The sequence below is a fragment of the Chrysemys picta genome, chromosome 4, assembly GCF_011386835.1.
Source record: "Chrysemys picta bellii isolate R12L10 chromosome 4, ASM1138683v2, whole genome shotgun sequence".
NCBI lineage: Eukaryota > Metazoa > Chordata > Testudines > Emydidae > Chrysemys > Chrysemys picta.
In genome coordinates, this window is record NC_088794.1 from 91,122,151 (window position 1) to 91,137,975 (window position 15,825).

General features: G+C 45.8%; 2 protein-coding genes across 5 annotated transcripts in view; one reads left to right on the forward strand and one right to left on the reverse strand.

Annotated features, from left to right (window-relative positions):
* Positions 1-1,113: 1,113 nt before the first annotated feature.
* Positions 1,114-15,825, forward strand: part of RBM25 (RNA binding motif protein 25) — a 39,327-nt gene continuing 24,615 nt past the window's right edge. The window contains exons 1-3 of one of the 4 annotated variants that reach the window (XM_005284593.5): positions 1,114-1,363; positions 8,585-8,705; positions 14,656-14,705. In XM_005284593.5, the coding sequence (XP_005284650.2) occupies positions 8,600-8,705; positions 14,656-14,705 (156 nt within the window). In that variant the 5' untranslated portion in view covers positions 1,114-1,363; positions 8,585-8,599. The remainder of the gene's footprint in view (positions 1,364-8,584; positions 8,706-14,655; positions 14,706-15,825) is intronic. The other 3 variants (XM_065592983.1, XM_065592985.1, XM_065592984.1) reach the window with 3 other exon arrangements.
* The window catches only part of LOC101948090 (uncharacterized), a 44,524-nt gene continuing 41,309 nt past the window's right edge, over positions 12,611-15,825 (reverse strand). Inside the window, exon 3 of the transcript XR_010600631.1 lies at positions 12,611-12,629. The gene's annotated coding sequence lies outside the window, so the exon portion shown is untranslated. The remainder of the gene's footprint in view (positions 12,630-15,825) is intronic.

Sequence of the window (15,825 nt, forward strand, 5' to 3'; positions counted from 1 at the left end):
AGTATTTTCTAAACCACCCCAACAGGTGTTTGCCCAACCTGCTCTTAAAAATTCTCAATGATCCACAATCTCCATATTCAATGTATGCAGTGATTAACCTCTCTGACAGTTAGGAAGTTTTTTCTAATTTCCAACTTAAACTAAAGCTCTGGGTGAGGCCTGAACTCACAAGCCCAGGAATACTCCCCCCTGCACTAACCAGTTGCACCACTGTAGATGCTTGTTAGAAAATGCCTCCCTGTATTGGCTGGGAATCAAACCTGGCGCAACTGCTTCAAAAGCCGCTATTCTCACCACTATACCACCAATGCATCTATCTTTTGGCCATGATCCTGCAAAGACTTGTGCTTTATGTACTGTGCATATAATCCAAGGAAAGCTTTAAAAAGAAATAGTGAGGTAGGTTATGCCTTTTTTGATTTATGTAACATGAGCTGAATTATTGTGTAAAACAGATTCTCAAACTTACTCTTACTGTGGCCCAGCTTTTAATGGTCTATACAAGACAATCTCTTTCCTCCCCTTCATACTCACAGGTACTTCCTCTTTCCACTGGCAATGTCATGGTATCTTTCTGGTAACTACAGTAATTGCCTATAGGGGAAAGTAATCGGGGGGGGGGGGGGACAACAGCGTTTTGTATTTTTAAATGCCATTTAATGCGCTTTCGCTGTTGGCAAGGGGCCAGGGAAGCCAGCGGTATGCGCCCTTGTCGCCCTGTGGGCCCCCCTCCCACCAACAGTAGCTGCTGTGTGTTACACCAGTACGTCCTGGGTGGCTCATGGCCTCGGGCAATGGGGCGATGCTGGCACCTGGCAGGCAGGACGGTGCCAGGGCTGAGGATGGGGTGCGGCTGTACTGAGCCGCGATGAGAGGAGGGGGAAGCCAACCCCTTGATGCTTTTGTGTTAGGCAGGTGAGACGCCAGCAGCCCGCGGCCACTTGACCTCAAGATGGCGATTCTAGTAAGGGTCAATCAAGTGGTTACCGCTCCTGGCTGCCACCAGCAAAGATGGCGCCAGACGCCCCTTTTTCCCCTACGCCCTTCTAGCCCTCACCACTCTATGGTAAGACGCGCTTTGTGTCTCTGTGCGTATAGCGCGGACGTTCTGTCAGAACTCCCAGGCTGCCTCTATGATCGGGCGGCGCGGTGCAAGCCGGGACGCTGGCGGAAGGGGCGGCTCACGTGACCCCCAGCACAGCACGGCGGCGCGCCTGGCTCTGTGCGGTGTGTTCGCGGCCTAGAGGCCTCCAAGCCCGGCGGAGGCGGCGAGCGCGACAGGCCTTCCCCATCCCCGGCTGGCGTGTGCAGGAGAGGCAGAGGCGGTGCCCCGGACGCGGCTCCTGCCCCTCAGGGAAGGAGGGTGAGTCCCGGGGATAGGTGGGGAGAGAAGCCGCCATCGGCGCCCAGCCACCCGCCTGCGGAGGAGACGCAATCCCCTCCCCCGGGAGCGCGAGGAAACCCCGCTCCCCATCCTGGGGAGAACCCGCCCCCTCCGCCGAGGACCACGAGGGGGCTGCCCAGCGCCGGGGGTGGGCGAGTCTCGCACTGGCGGGTGCATCGGTGTATTCCTCCCCTCCCCCCCCCCCGAGCGGAGAGTCTCTGCCCTATGAGGGGGGAGGCGGGGCCGTCCCTTCGGTGAGGGGTGGGGGCCACCTGCCATCCTCTCGCTTGGAAACGCGGAGCGTAGCCATCTTCTCTCTCTCTCCCCCATGGGGGGGGGGGGGCGCAATCTCTTCGTCCCCACTGCCTGGCCCTGTGTAGACCCCAGTGGAGAGTGAGTGGTGTTAGCTACATGTGTCAGTGTAGGCTACTTAGCACTTGCTCTGGCCAAAACCCATGGTGTTTAAGAACATGCTAGCTGGCTGTGGATCCCACTAGGATAGACCAAGACTAACTAATTTGTTTTTAAACTGTATTGGTTTTGATGATGTCTAGACTGGTAAAATGTATTGCGAGAGAACATTTTAGCTAACATGATGTGAAATGTGATTTTGAAATGTGAGCAAGGACAATCATATTCAAAAATATGTTAGTTGGCTGTGATTAACAAAACTTTCAACTTGACTCTAAGGAGTCTAGCATTTTAAAAGTTTTGATAGAATGTTTTTAAACAACACTCCTTTCCCCAGATATGTCTACACCATCTCTGAGAAGGAGGCTTCCTCTGTTAGAGGGGAATAGTCTTCCCTTCGTTTTAGTTAAAAATGGGGAGTCTCTAACAACTTCCTCCACACATGCATGCTCTCTGTCTGTATCACTTTGTGAGGCGAAGATAAGCCCAGGGGTGGGCAAACTACGGGCCGCATCAGGACTTTGGATCTGGCCCGCGGGATTGCCATCCCCGTGGCTGTGCTGGAAGCGGCCAGCACCACGTCCCTATGGGCTCTGTGTGCTGCCCTTGCCTGCAGGCACCGTCCCCCGCAGCTCCTGTTGGCAGCGAATGCAGAACCGCGGCCAATGGGAGCTTTGGGGAAGGTACCCACAGGCGACGGCAGCGCGCAGAGCTTTCTGCCTTAGCCCCGCTGTGCGCCTCTGCCACCCCGGAGCCACTCAAGCGGCGTTGGGTCGGAGCCCCCCAACCCCTCCTGCACCCAACCCCCCTGCCCTGAGCCCCCTCACACTCTCCGCACCCCCTACCCTGAGCCCCCAACCTCCTGGCCTAGCCCTACATTCATGGCCCCGCATGCAATTTCCCCACCCAGATGTGGCCCTCGGGCCAGAAAGTTTGCCCACCCCTGAGATAAGCTACCACCACCAGTGCAATGCAGTAAGTGTGGAAGTTAAGGTTCTAGGCACAGTCAGGCCTTGAGAGAGAGATGCCTAAATCAGTGTCTCTTGTACTTTTTATGGTGGCCAGACACCCCCGCAGTAGTTGCTTTGCAAATAGTTTTCTGGGTCTTCATGCTCCTCTCTAAAGATTTCCTGAGAAAGAAGGTGCATTGGATGCTGTAGCCCTAGCCACACTGAGGAGATATAATCATGTTGCTGAGGAATCCTTCTCCCATTCTCAGGATTTCGGTGCAGGCAGGCCCCTTATTGGCCTCCACAAAGTGGAGCTTTGTGTGAGCACAACAAATTGCAGGATCAGGAACTAAACAATAAAGTGTGTTGCAGTGAGAGGCAGGGCAGGGAGGGAGGGAAGAGTAATGGGAAGGATAATGGCTATCTGCTGTTTTGGTTGAGTGTGCTGCCTCTTGGCCAGCCTTTGCATGCATAGAAGGTGAAAATCCACATCCCTGAGTTACACAGCTGTATTGAGCGAAATCCCAGTGTGCCAAGAATACGATAACAGAACAGATGATGGCAAACTGTAGTTCTAACTGTTTTCTTCTTCAAAATAGCTTAAAATTCTATAATGAGGATTGTGTTGACCTAATTTAGACCCCACTCCTGCATACATTGAACTCAATGGCAATACTGACCAGAACAATTTTCTTCTTCAGTTTCCTCTTCCAGAATTCACCCTGTTCTGCCATCTTTTTGATATTTTTCATGCTAACCTGTGCTGTTAAGTGAAATGAAAAATTTGCAAATTATTTGAGGACAACATAGAAAAGGGCATTTATTCATTCTTTGGTGGTGGTACTACTTAGGACTAGACTTTGAAGACTCCCATACTCAGAATTGTCTAAAGTTTTTCACCCTAGGAGTTTTGCTTGTTCTAGAAAGTATTTAAAACACTGATGTGGTGAAAAGATTGCACATTTTTAACAAAATACAAGGTAACATAGTATTCAAATCACCAGCGGAATATTTGTGACATCCTTTTAATTTGAGCAATTCTGATGATATAATTTACAAGCCTCACCAGCATAATTCTGCAACCAGCTGTATATAAAATTAGACTTTGGAGTCCAGACAAAAAAACACTACTAAAATATATATTAGAATATATCTGCATGTGCACCAGATTTTACCTAAGACTTGAACAAACCAAGCTTAAATTTCTGATCTAGACAAAGCTGTTTTTGAGATTGGTTAACCAAACAGTAATAGAAGAATTTTCCAAAAGTGAATTGCACCAACAGCATTTCCATATTTCAGAAACTGCATTAATCACTTATTCACACAGCTGGCAAGAGTTGAAGGTTCTGTAATTCCTGTGCTACAATTGATGTTACTAACACCTTGTGTAGTGCAGCCTCAGTTTAACATTCAGTGTTGTAATTAACTGTTGCATGAGGAATACAGACTTCTGAATGCTGTTTTTTATAGGTTTTTTAAAACAATCTTTTAGTTACCTTTGGAAAGGAAACTGCACATTTTGCTCAACCACATGTTGAAAAGACCAATATTAAAACAAATGGAAAACTATTCTGGGAACTAATGCTGCTAGTGTCAAAAGTTATTGTCATCAAGATGTTATTTCTGCAAGGAGGCTTAGATGTCCATTTTAATAAAAAATTAAAAATGTCCTTGATTGCTTTAATTACATTACTGATTCTAGTAATGAGAAATTCATGATCTACTTACAGCCCTGTCTGCTCACCCACCATTATTAAAAATATATTTTATATATTTAAAGTTCAGAAGTACTCTGAATAATTGAAATTTTAGTTTCTTTAGCCACAGAATGTGAACATGGCATCAGCAGTGCAAGCTTCCCACACTTCCTTGCGAATATGCAGGAACCGTGATGCAATGGAAGTGCTTGGTAATAAAACAGTAGTACAGCCTCCACGTTATTTCAGTATTTGGAATGGCATCACTTGTGATGGTGACTTCAATGTTGTAGACACCTATTCTCCAGGTATTGAACTCTGGACTCTAATCACTGATACATTTTGTGTAGGCTCAGTTTCATTCAAAGTCCTACTATGTTAATGCATTAGTGAAAGCCACCTGTAACTTTGCATAAGGTAATATAAAAACAAGAGCTATAATATACACTTGACAGGTCTAATAAATTTGTTAGTCTCTAAGGTGCCACAAGTACTCCTGTTCTTTTTGCGAATATACACTTGTAAATTCTTCTCACTTGTGAAAATATATTGATATAATTTAAGTGCTTACTTCACGCTTTTTCTTAACACTTGGGAGAAATCTGAAGTTTACCATATACCTATTGAGTGGACAGAGCTTGAAAAATTTATCAGATCCAGAAAGCTAACCCTACTAGTGGTAGGCCAGTAGGAAAGGGCAGCACCTGGTGAGAAGCTCCATACCCCAACTGCTAGGATGCCTACTAGGGTATTCTCTCTGGACTGTGCTTGGATGCTCATATCTTTCTGTATTAGCCTTTGGTTTGTGGGTGACTGATAGGGTTGCCAACTGTCTAATCACACAAACTCAAATATCCCTTCCCTGAGGCCCCACCCGTTCACTCCATCCATCCCCCCTCCCTCCTTCACTTGCTCTCCCCCCACTCCTCACTCACTTTCACTGGGCTGGGGTGGGCGGTTGGAGATGGGGTGGGCTTTGGGCTGGGGCTGAGGGGTTTGAAGTGTGGGAGGGGGCTCTGGGCTGAGCCTGGGGCAGGGTGTGGGGTGCAGGAGGGAGTGCAGGGAGCAAGCTCTGGGTGGGAGTTTGGGTGCAGGGAGGGAGCTCAGGGCTGGGATAGGGGGTTGGAGTGCAGGCTCTCGGAGGGAGCTTGGGTGAGTGAGGGAGCTCAGGGCTGGGGCAGGAGGTTGGGGTGTGGGAGGGGGTGAGAGGTGTGGGCTCTGGGAGGGCGTTTGGGTGCAGGAGGGAGCTACGGGCTTGGGTAGCGGATGGATGCAGGAGGGGGTGTGGAGCGCAGGCTCTGGCTGGGAGGCGCTTACCTCGGGTGGCTCCCAGTTGGTGACGCAGTGGGGCTAAGGCATGCTCTCTGCCTGCCCTGGTCCTGCGCCACTTCCAGAAACAGATGGCACGTCTCTGCATCCCGGGAGGTCAGGGGGCTCTTCCCCTGCCCGCAAGTGCCACCCCCCACAGCTCCCATTGGCTGCAGTACTCTTCCAAGAGAATTTTACACAGCAGCAGAAAAAACATATTCTATTCCCTTTAACTTCATTTTGCTGTTGCATGTGAAAGCTATGGATAGCAGAGGTACTGGAGCTCTCTCTACACACTCAGGACTATATCATTGAATTGATTTACATTAGTAAGATCTTTTCAAGGGCTAGGAACTTGTTCCTATTTTAAACAAGTTTAAATTGGTGAATTTTTCAAGCTGTGTAGATAGCAACACATTTCATTCACTGTAGGCCTAGATGTGAAAGGTTGTAAACCCTGTCTGTTCCTTACCAACTGTTTTTTATTCATGTTGAGGGCTAAAGGTTATTCCGTTGAATGCTAGGTTTTGCTTTGATTTTGATCAAAAACAAACCTTAGCCTATATGGACATATGAGCCTCCAGTTCATTTGGAACAAATCTGGGTCCAATAGTTCTTTCCTGCCATCCTTCCCAAAAACTGTCTTTATGTATCCATATATGGAGGAGTCCCTTTGTTCAGACCTCTCCTTTCCTGGGACCCTGGGAAGTGATTGCTTGCAAGGGTGCATATGGTGCATTTGGCTTTTGGTTAGGAAGTACACAACTAAAAAAACCTAGGTGGAGAAGGGAATCTCCTCGTTCTCCCACCTCAGAAGTCTTAGATGTTAGTAGTTTCAGCTATTTTAAACTGGGTTGTTCTAAGTCAAGTGTATGTGACAGTATATTTTTGATTCTCAAAGCTTAATGGCGAGAGGGACAGCAATGAGAGGGCCATAGAAAGGAGAGACATGCTAAAAAAATTTAACAGTAGAAAAGTTTTTTTCTATTTTGTTGTGATGTAAGTATAGCTTAGATCTCATAAGTGTGGGAATACTTCTGTTTGCTAGCTGGTTTACTCCACCACCTCAGGTCTTGTATCACAGATATATTTTACCTTTACTTGTGGTGGGAAGAGCTAGATGCCCTTTGGCCAGTTAAAGAGACATTGTCTCTACTTGAATCTTTTGTTAATTGGCTAACTTAAAATACTAAACTTGCATAGTGCTCCATTTTAAATAGTAGGAACTGAACTTTAAGAAATAGCTTTTTTTTTTTTTCTGCTCCTGCTTAGAGGTATATTTGACGTGAGCTCAAGAGTAACACCACCAAATATGCTTGGATTTGCTGGCCCTGGTGTACACGCCTGCTTATTTCCATAGTTCTTCCAGACTCTGTGAAAATAATCTTGGTTCTGAATTCTAATATCACATGTAACTCCTTCCTCTAGACTCTGAGGTCTGTCTGTATCTCTTGTTATGGTAGATAGTGGTATTAGCTTTTAGTGCTAACATCCTAGCACTACCATGTTTCCTGCTTGCTCCCATGTATGGGAGGTACTCCTAGGCTCAATGGCTCTTGTTTCGTGCACTTCCCTGCTCCAACATGAGTGGGGTATAGATAGTGTTTCTTGTTCCCATACATCTAGTTCTTGCACCATCCTGCTCATTCTGGCTCCTGCACTTGGGGGACACCTTCCCACCCCAAATTATCTCTCTATAACCAACTCTTGCTAAACGAAACCCATTTTTAAGACTGGACAAAAAACATACCTCCAGCAGGATTGGGACCCTGTTGATTCAGGGATAGTGGCTGAGTCTGGCATTCTGACTTTGTGGTACCCATTTACTTAAGAATATAGGCTCATGGTAGGGTATTTGCTCAAACAGATAACATGCAAATAATGCTGATGAGCATATGGGGGTTTTTTGGTTTGTTTTTTTAACACCAGTTTCATCTGTAAAGACCAGATATTTGAATAAGAAGCTAGATTAACTTTTAGATAGTTTCAGCACTATCTTAGCAATTATATTCACAACTATTATTAAACTAAGAGTATATACCTCCCTTCTGTTTTGGTAGGAGGCGTGTGCACTTTTCAAACTGTAAGTGGTCTCTTGTAAGTGTGTATATAGATAGTGACTGTGTCTGAATAGTGAATGCGTTTTAGAATGTTGTTATGGGTAGGTAGCATGCTGACTCTTCAGCTCATCAGCTACCAGCCAAGTTGAACCAGCAAACATAGGAACTGGCAAGTTTAAAAATAGACCGGAGAACCCTCTGCATGGCCTATCAACCCTTTGTGTTCAAAGTTAGGAATTTTCCTGGTGTTTGTCCCACTAATAGATATTGCTTTTAGCAAAGTGTCAGGAAATGCGGATTCTGACCCTCGGTAACTTGACTCTCAAACATCTAATACATTACCACTTCATCTGTGCAGGAGAGCTAGTTGGCTTATTTGCAAAACTTTGTTCTGAAATTATTTTTGATTTTAGATATTGGAAAAGTAACTCCTGTGTGCATATTGTATTTTCTCTGAGCTCGTTATCTACAAACAGTTCTTTGTGAAATGTTTGGCATAAAGAATTAGTTTAATCTCTTGCATCAGTCCATCCTAAAAGGCAAGACTTTCATGTTTAATAATAGCGCTATTAGAAAAGAAGTCTCCACTACTGCTGCATATTGCTTAATTGGGGGAAGGGAACATAAAACTGAAGTTTGCATTTCCAACAGGCAGTCCCTAAAAGGATGAAAATCAGAGTTAGTGTGGTGATTATCCGTTCACATCCACTTTGAATAGATGATAATTTTAAGGCTATCTTTTTTTTCCCCCCCTCCTCCCCCCCCCCTTAGATTGCTGCTGCAAGGATGTCTTTTCCACCTCACTTGAATCGCCCTCCTATGGGAATCCCAACACTTCCACCTGGGATTCCACCTCCACAATTTCCTGGTTTTCCTCCACCTGTACCTCCTGGTAAGTGATGTTAGCAAGTAGAACCACCATGGAACCAAGTGAATTTTTCCTGTACTAAATTTTAAACCTTTTGTATTCACTCTTGCACTTATGCAATTGCATACAGGTATTTTAAGGCTGAAGACCCTATTTATCCATAGAAATGTACAATATGAGTAAGCTTCCCATTGTTATGCCCAATGTTTCTCTGACCAGAAATTAAAATTTCTAAGGTGAGAATAGCTCAGTTTCTGTGTCTAGTTATTCCTCATTCTCTCCATTGAGATTGGCTCCCAATGTAATTTGTTTGTGATGCTGGGTTTTGACACCTATCTACTTGGCAATGGACTGCAGCTTTCAACTTTTTTCAAATAGGTCACTGTAACAGCCTTTGGATGGTAACCCAAACACGATGGAAGGCACTTTTGGATACCCTGGGGGCGGGGGGGGGGGGGGGTGCTAGGAAATATAGCAGCAACTTTTAGTAGCTGCTAGCCTGTTTTGAACTTGAACCCATAGGTGAAAGGCTACAGAGCCTATTAGCAGTCCCTTGGCCATGGTTTTAATTTGCACACTGAGAACCTTTCCTTGCAATTTATATTACAGTACAGGTAGTCCTCAGACTTACGACACAATTGGTTCCTGAAAATTGTGTCGTAAGTCGAAACATCATAACTCGGAACCACAATACACTCCATTGCAGGACCAAGTGTCGTAAAGTCTAAACCAATTGTCATAAGTCAAACCAGGGTGTCAATTCAGAAACGTCGTAAGTGCCGTTCATCATAAGTTGAACGTCGTAAAGTCGAGGACTGCCTGTAATGCTGAGAGGCCCCAATCAAGAGGGGGCCCTTTTGTGCTAAACACTGTGTGAAGACATGGTTATAGTTTAAGGAGTTTACAATCTAGTCCAATTTGCAAAACACAGATTTTATTTTAATCCTTGTGTCACATCTAAATATTTCCTATCAAGGTTGGCAACTTTTGGGACCATGAGATCCCCTAACATAGAAGAAGTTGGGGATGAGCTAGCCTAGTTGTTGTACTCTGTATGTAATTCTGGAGCCCTGAGTTTAGTTCTGTCTCTAGCTTTCTAGGCAAGCAAAATGTTCTGGAGGCATGAGGAGTGTTCTGAGATTTCATAAGGAACAAGGTGGATCCTTGGGATGGAAGATATTACTGGCTGCACATATGGTTTTGGAATAACTTTCTAAGAACATATATAACTGCCTAAAATAAAACTGAACTCTGTGGGCCATGTTTCTCCTCCAAGAGATGCAACTTAAATATCCTGTTCTATGTTTTAACAGATGTCAGTAGGCCATATGGATAACTATTCCAATACTGCTTCATATGAGAATGTGTGCCCTTTCTGGCATTATCACACGGTGAAGACACACCTATTAGTACCTCATGGTGCCTAATTTTTAGACCTGTTTTGTGTGTGTTGGGTAAAACTTGCTTTGACTGGACTCTTATAAGCCCATTTTATGCAAAAAGCAAGTTAAAATCCTCTGCTAAACCTGTCGTAACATTAAAATTTCTCTCTCATTCCTTTCCTTCTGATTTTCTGTTGTTGTCTCCTTATTGTGCTTCCCAGTCTCTCTTCCATTTTTAAATCTCTCCCTCTGCTTCCATTTACTCCCCTTCCAGTGTCTCTTCTTCCTCTGCTCCCAGTGCTTAATCATTGGGCTAGCATTCTGTAAGTTTCTCTTACATTGATTGCTCATTCTTTATTCTCATTCCCAATGCACAGGCCAGCCTCAATCTGAAGACAGAAGCTTTACTTTTTCAGGCTAACAGCACATTCTTCTTTCTGCACTTCAGCTGCATAGCTGGAGCAGGGAGTAGCTGGAGGCTGAGTGGAGTGGGAGAGAAGGGTGAGAGCAGCTGTTGCATTATGTTGCAGTTAAGTACTGCTGCACAATGCTGCACAGCACATGGACTATAGAAAATGCCTTGCTGACCCTGTGTGTGGCTGTATGGGTTATCCACTGGTGTCTGGTAGAGTACAATATTTTCAGAAGCCATGTGGCTGAACTGCATATATGGCTATCAATGTTAACACAGTTTTATGTCCTAGTGGGTAATTCTGGAATGGTTTGTAGAATATAAAAACACTCATGCACCCCTTCCCTCCCCCCCCCCACACCCACCAATCCCTTCTTGCATTACATTATTTAAAACTTAAATAAAAGTTTTTGAGATCAACAGGATATTATCTCTCTTCTGCTGAAGCTGCACTTCTTGATTAAATAAACACATTCTGCCACTGAAAGCTTTGTAGTGAAATTCAGAACTGTAATTTGTTTGCCATTACTGTGTCCTGAGTGTGTAGACATGTTTGCGTGCTATTTCAAGACTTTATAAAGCCTATTTTTTTTTTTTTTTTTTTTTTTGTAGTATGGCCTGAGTACCATCTCCCTTCTTTCGCAATGGCATTTTAAAGAATCTATTCTAAAGTGTTTGATCTATATGCTTGAGACAAATAAGCTTCTGTTATTTGAAGGTCTGCTTATTACCACATAGGACGAAGACCTTATACAAAACAAATTCATTGTTTAAGTGGTAGCAATCCATAGGGGGTATAAACAGGAAGAGAGAAGGATTTTGAAAATATCATGGTCTTTCTTGCAACCGGAAAGTGTGATCTGCATCGCTAATGTACTCGTGTGTGGGCATAACACCTATTTCCCCTAAAGAGGGGACACTAGTTTCTCACTTCTCTACTCTTCTGTGAATAATACTACAGGCAGATAGTGACACCTATAGTTAAGATTGCCATATACTTTTTTGTTACTTGTTTTCAGGTGTTTTGCCAAACTTTAGCTGCATTTTAAAAACGATCCTACAGCTGATTCAATGACAAGCTCTAGCACCTTCATACTTTACAATGGACATGGGGTGAAATTTTGGCAAGGAAGTGTGTGTATGTGTCTCGTCATGGTGTCAGAATGTGCCTTTTTGCTCTCCCTATGAAAATTCACCTAAATATGATCAAGTTATAAGCATCTGAAAAATTACAGTTCATGTATGCTCAGTATAGATTTGTTAGTTTAGCAGCTAAATTGTCTTGATTGTCAGTATTGGGTGTACTCCATACACACACAGCTCCTTTGTGTTGACCAGACTGCTACTCCTGGGGGAATTCTGTGCCACTGTGCAAGCGCAGAATTAATGTCCCCTCCGGATTTTACTCTTTCCTTGCAGAATAATTGATTCATGCGCCCCTCCCAGACAGCAGTCCCAAGTAGGCATATCTGGTTTGGGCATGGGGAGCAGCCTGGGGAGACACAAATCGCCATCTCTTCTCCAGCACGTGCTGCTCCTGGGGCCGGGTCAGACCCATCCCTGGGAACCTCCCGCAGCTGCAGGAGGCTCAGCGCTCCCGTTTCCTGTCCCCATCGCTCCCCAGCTGCGGAGGAGGGTTCACTTTGTGGGAACTGCCCCCTATCCACCTGAACCCCCCCCCAACCCCCCTGCCAAGCCGCACCCTCCCTGCACCTGGATCACTCTGCTAATCCTCTTGCACCCAGACCCCCACCTAGGGTGACCAGATGTCCCCAGTTTTATACTGACAGTCCCAATATTTGAGGCTTTGTCTTCTATGGGTGCCTATTACTCTCCACCCCCTTCACCATTTTTCACACTTGCTCTCTGGTCACCCTATCCCTACCCCATTGAGCCCCAACCAGCTGCACCTGGATCCCCCCCTGTAGAGTCCCATTCTTGCTGCACTCGGCACCCCCCAACAAGCCCCGTGCATTGAGATCCCCCAGACACCCAACCAAGCTGCTGGCATCCAGATTGCCACACACAGAACCCTCTTACCCCCTACAGCTGGATCGGGCTGAGCCTGCTTGCCCCACACCTGGATTAGGTAGCAGGGCTGGGCGTGTGCGCAAGACTCTCTTCCTCTCACTCGCTATTGCAGAGTGCCCGGAGCTGGGGAGAGACACCAGAGATAACAACAGCCTTTTACTGCTTACAGTTACTCCATTAGGTCAGGTAATAGTGGAGCATGCTGTGGGTTTAAAGTTCCAATGACCCATTTTGGGGTAGAGGGAGAGACGCAGTCAATATAGTTTCATCTGCTTAAAAAAAAAACCCGAAGGTTTGTTAGAGGGGTCGGCAAACCTTTCAGAAGTGGTGTGCTGAGTCTTCATTTATTCACTTTAATTTAAGGTTTTGCGTGCCGGTAATACATGTTGTTGTTTTTTAGAAGGTGTCTCTCTCTAAGTCTATATTATATAACTAAACTATTGTTGTATGTAAAGTAAACAAGGTTTTCAAAATGTTTAAGAAGCTTCATTTAAAATTAAATTAAAATGCTGATCTTACACCTACCAGCCTGCTCAGCCTGCTTCCAGCCTGGGGTTCTGTTCACCTAGGCCTGCAGCGGGCTGAGCGGCGCCTGTGGCCAGGACGCCGGCTGGCAAGGGGCCGGCAGCCGGGACTCCAGACCTGGGGGGGTTCAGTGGTCAGGGCAGAGGGCAGTGGAGATGTGGGGGTTCAGGGCAGAAGGCTGGCGGGTGTGGGGGTGCAGGGGCAGAAGGGTGGGGGGGTGTGCAGGGGTCAGGGCAGAGGGCTGGGTGTGTGTGGGGGGGGGTGCAGGGAGAATGGGTGGGGGGGGTTCAGGGCAGAGGGCTGGGGTTGTGTGTGGAGGTGGAGGTAGAAGGCTGGGTGTGGGGGGGGTTCAGGGCAGAGGGGCTGGGGGTGCAGGGCAGAAGGCTGGGTGTTGGGGGTGAGGTCAGGGCAGAGGGCTGGGGTGCTCGGCTCGTGGGGGGTGCTCCCAGCCCCCCTGCCCTGAGCGGCTCATGGCAGGGGGCTGGGAGGGATATGTTCTGTTCCACCCCCTTCCCCTCCTCTCTCTGCCTGCTCTAGGGAGCAGCCCCTCCCCCTCTCAAGGGCTATTGCCGGCAGGGAGAGGGAGGAGGTGGAGGAGGGGCTGCAACGCACCCAAGCTGTGGGAAGAAACGGGGGAGGAGGGAAGCTCGGCTGCCCGCAGGACCAAGCTTCTGCCTCCTGCCCCCTCAGGGGAGAGCGGGTGGGCAGTGGGGCTGGGGTTCGCCCCCCTTTCCCCACTCTCCCCTGTGGAGGCAGGAGCTTGGTCCTGCGGCAGCCAAGCTTCCCTCCTCCCCTGCTTCTTCCCCCAGCGTGGCGCTTACCGGCCCCTCCTCCTCCTCTCACCGGGCAGGCAGTGTGCCACTCAAAATCGGTTGGCACGCGTGCTGTAGGTTGCCGACCCCTGGCTTGTTATGTAATTTACTACAATAAACATCAAGGTTGCAGACTCAAGCACACGCACATACAAAATGCCTGAATTAAAGTTGCCCATGCAACCCTAGTTTGGCCCTCTTGTACATATGCATTTTGATACAGGCTTTAATTGTATGACCACATACTTTTTCCCCCCCACTGGACCCCTGCCTTATTGAGTGCATAGGACTGATGTTGTGGGAATGAATCAAGTAGGGAATGAGGCTGTTGGTCTGTAAGGCCTCGTTTGTTGGAGAAGTTGGAAAGTGTGTAGTGAATGAGCCAGTGAACTTCAGGAAGAGAGAGAATGGCCTTGTGGTTCAGGGGTTTTGTCAACATAAATTCATTAATGTTTTTAAAGAACTAAGATACGACACAGAATATCATAGAGCTGCCCAGGAGGAAATTAATTCTGTATTCAGTGCAAGATTTGGATGTTGTACTGTATGCATGGTGTTACGTGGTATGACAAGAATAAACAGAAATGATAGGAAAATGTTGAAGAGCTATCCATACAGTGAGCATAGTATGCATTGTGAACTTCATATTTGCTCTGAATTTGTTCGCTGATTTGCAGGCATGTCTGCACAACAGTGTTACTTACTACTTTTTCCTGGCATACAATGATAAGTGATTGGCTCAGGTGTATTCTGTCTTTGTTATTCTAGAGTGTGTGTGGGTAACATTGATATATTCTCTCTGTCTCTCTCAGGGACCCCCATGATTCCAGTACCAATGGGTATTATGGCTCCTGCTCCAACGGTAAGTAGTACTGGGAGTAGGGGCAAAGTAATGTGTACAAAACATGCTTTATTGATTGAAACTACTCTGTATGTAATTTGCCCCCAATTCATTAACAACATTCATAATCATGAAAGGAAAAGCTTGGTGTTAAATATTAGACTGATTGACATATTAAACTCTGAGCTGGGCAAGGTTTTAAAAGGATGTATATGAAATTGCTAACTGCTAGAAATTGAAACAGTTATTGTTTGCAAATAGAAATAAAAGTTGAACTTTCTATCTCAAATGAAGTAATTTAGAGATGACCTCGTGATAATACTCTGCACTACTGTGCAAAACATCAGGGTTGGCTGACTGGTCTCTTGCTTACCAGATCATTAGGCCTGCAGGGTGCCATGAGGTATTTCGTAGCCCGTATTGGTGAGTGCATCACCCAACACTGCTTCTAAACTGGTCAGAAGAGTCAGCGCTGACAAGCTTCTGAGCAAGTTCTAACAAGTCCTTTTTGGCTACAATGCTGTGGGAGGGGAAAGATGCTCAGGACTTACGGAGACCTTGAGGGGAAAATCTGCTTTTAGTGGTTTTATCTATACGCATGGATTCTTATTGGCATGTAGGGTTGTTTTCTGACTATAAAATCTGGGTTCATTCTAGGTTTTAAAGCCATTTCCTAGCTATTTTTCCATCTAAACTAATGGGACTGCTGTTACTAAAATCTTGCAAAAGTGGAATCTGCTGAAGAAATCAGTCCAAAACCTAATGTCTCTAACAGAGGAATATACTCATGCTAAATTATGTATTTTATAGCAGTAAGATGCTGGAACAAATGTATTATTCAATATCTTGGAAGAAATAAGGTTCTGCCCCTGGCCTTAAAGAATTGATGAGGAAGAAATAAGCACATGCACACAATGAATATATATATTTTTTAAACCCTCTTTATAACATGACTGGAAGATGTTCACACACATGACTGCACCATACCTACATACATATGCTCCAGTTCCCAAAACATTTCTTCTTCACATTCAAGAAAAGAGGCTATCATAGAGGAGGGGTGTGGATTGATAAAGTAAAACATTGGTTTCTGGGTAAAGTCTGGAAGTATTAGGACATTGTACTTGGTGCTATGAGTATT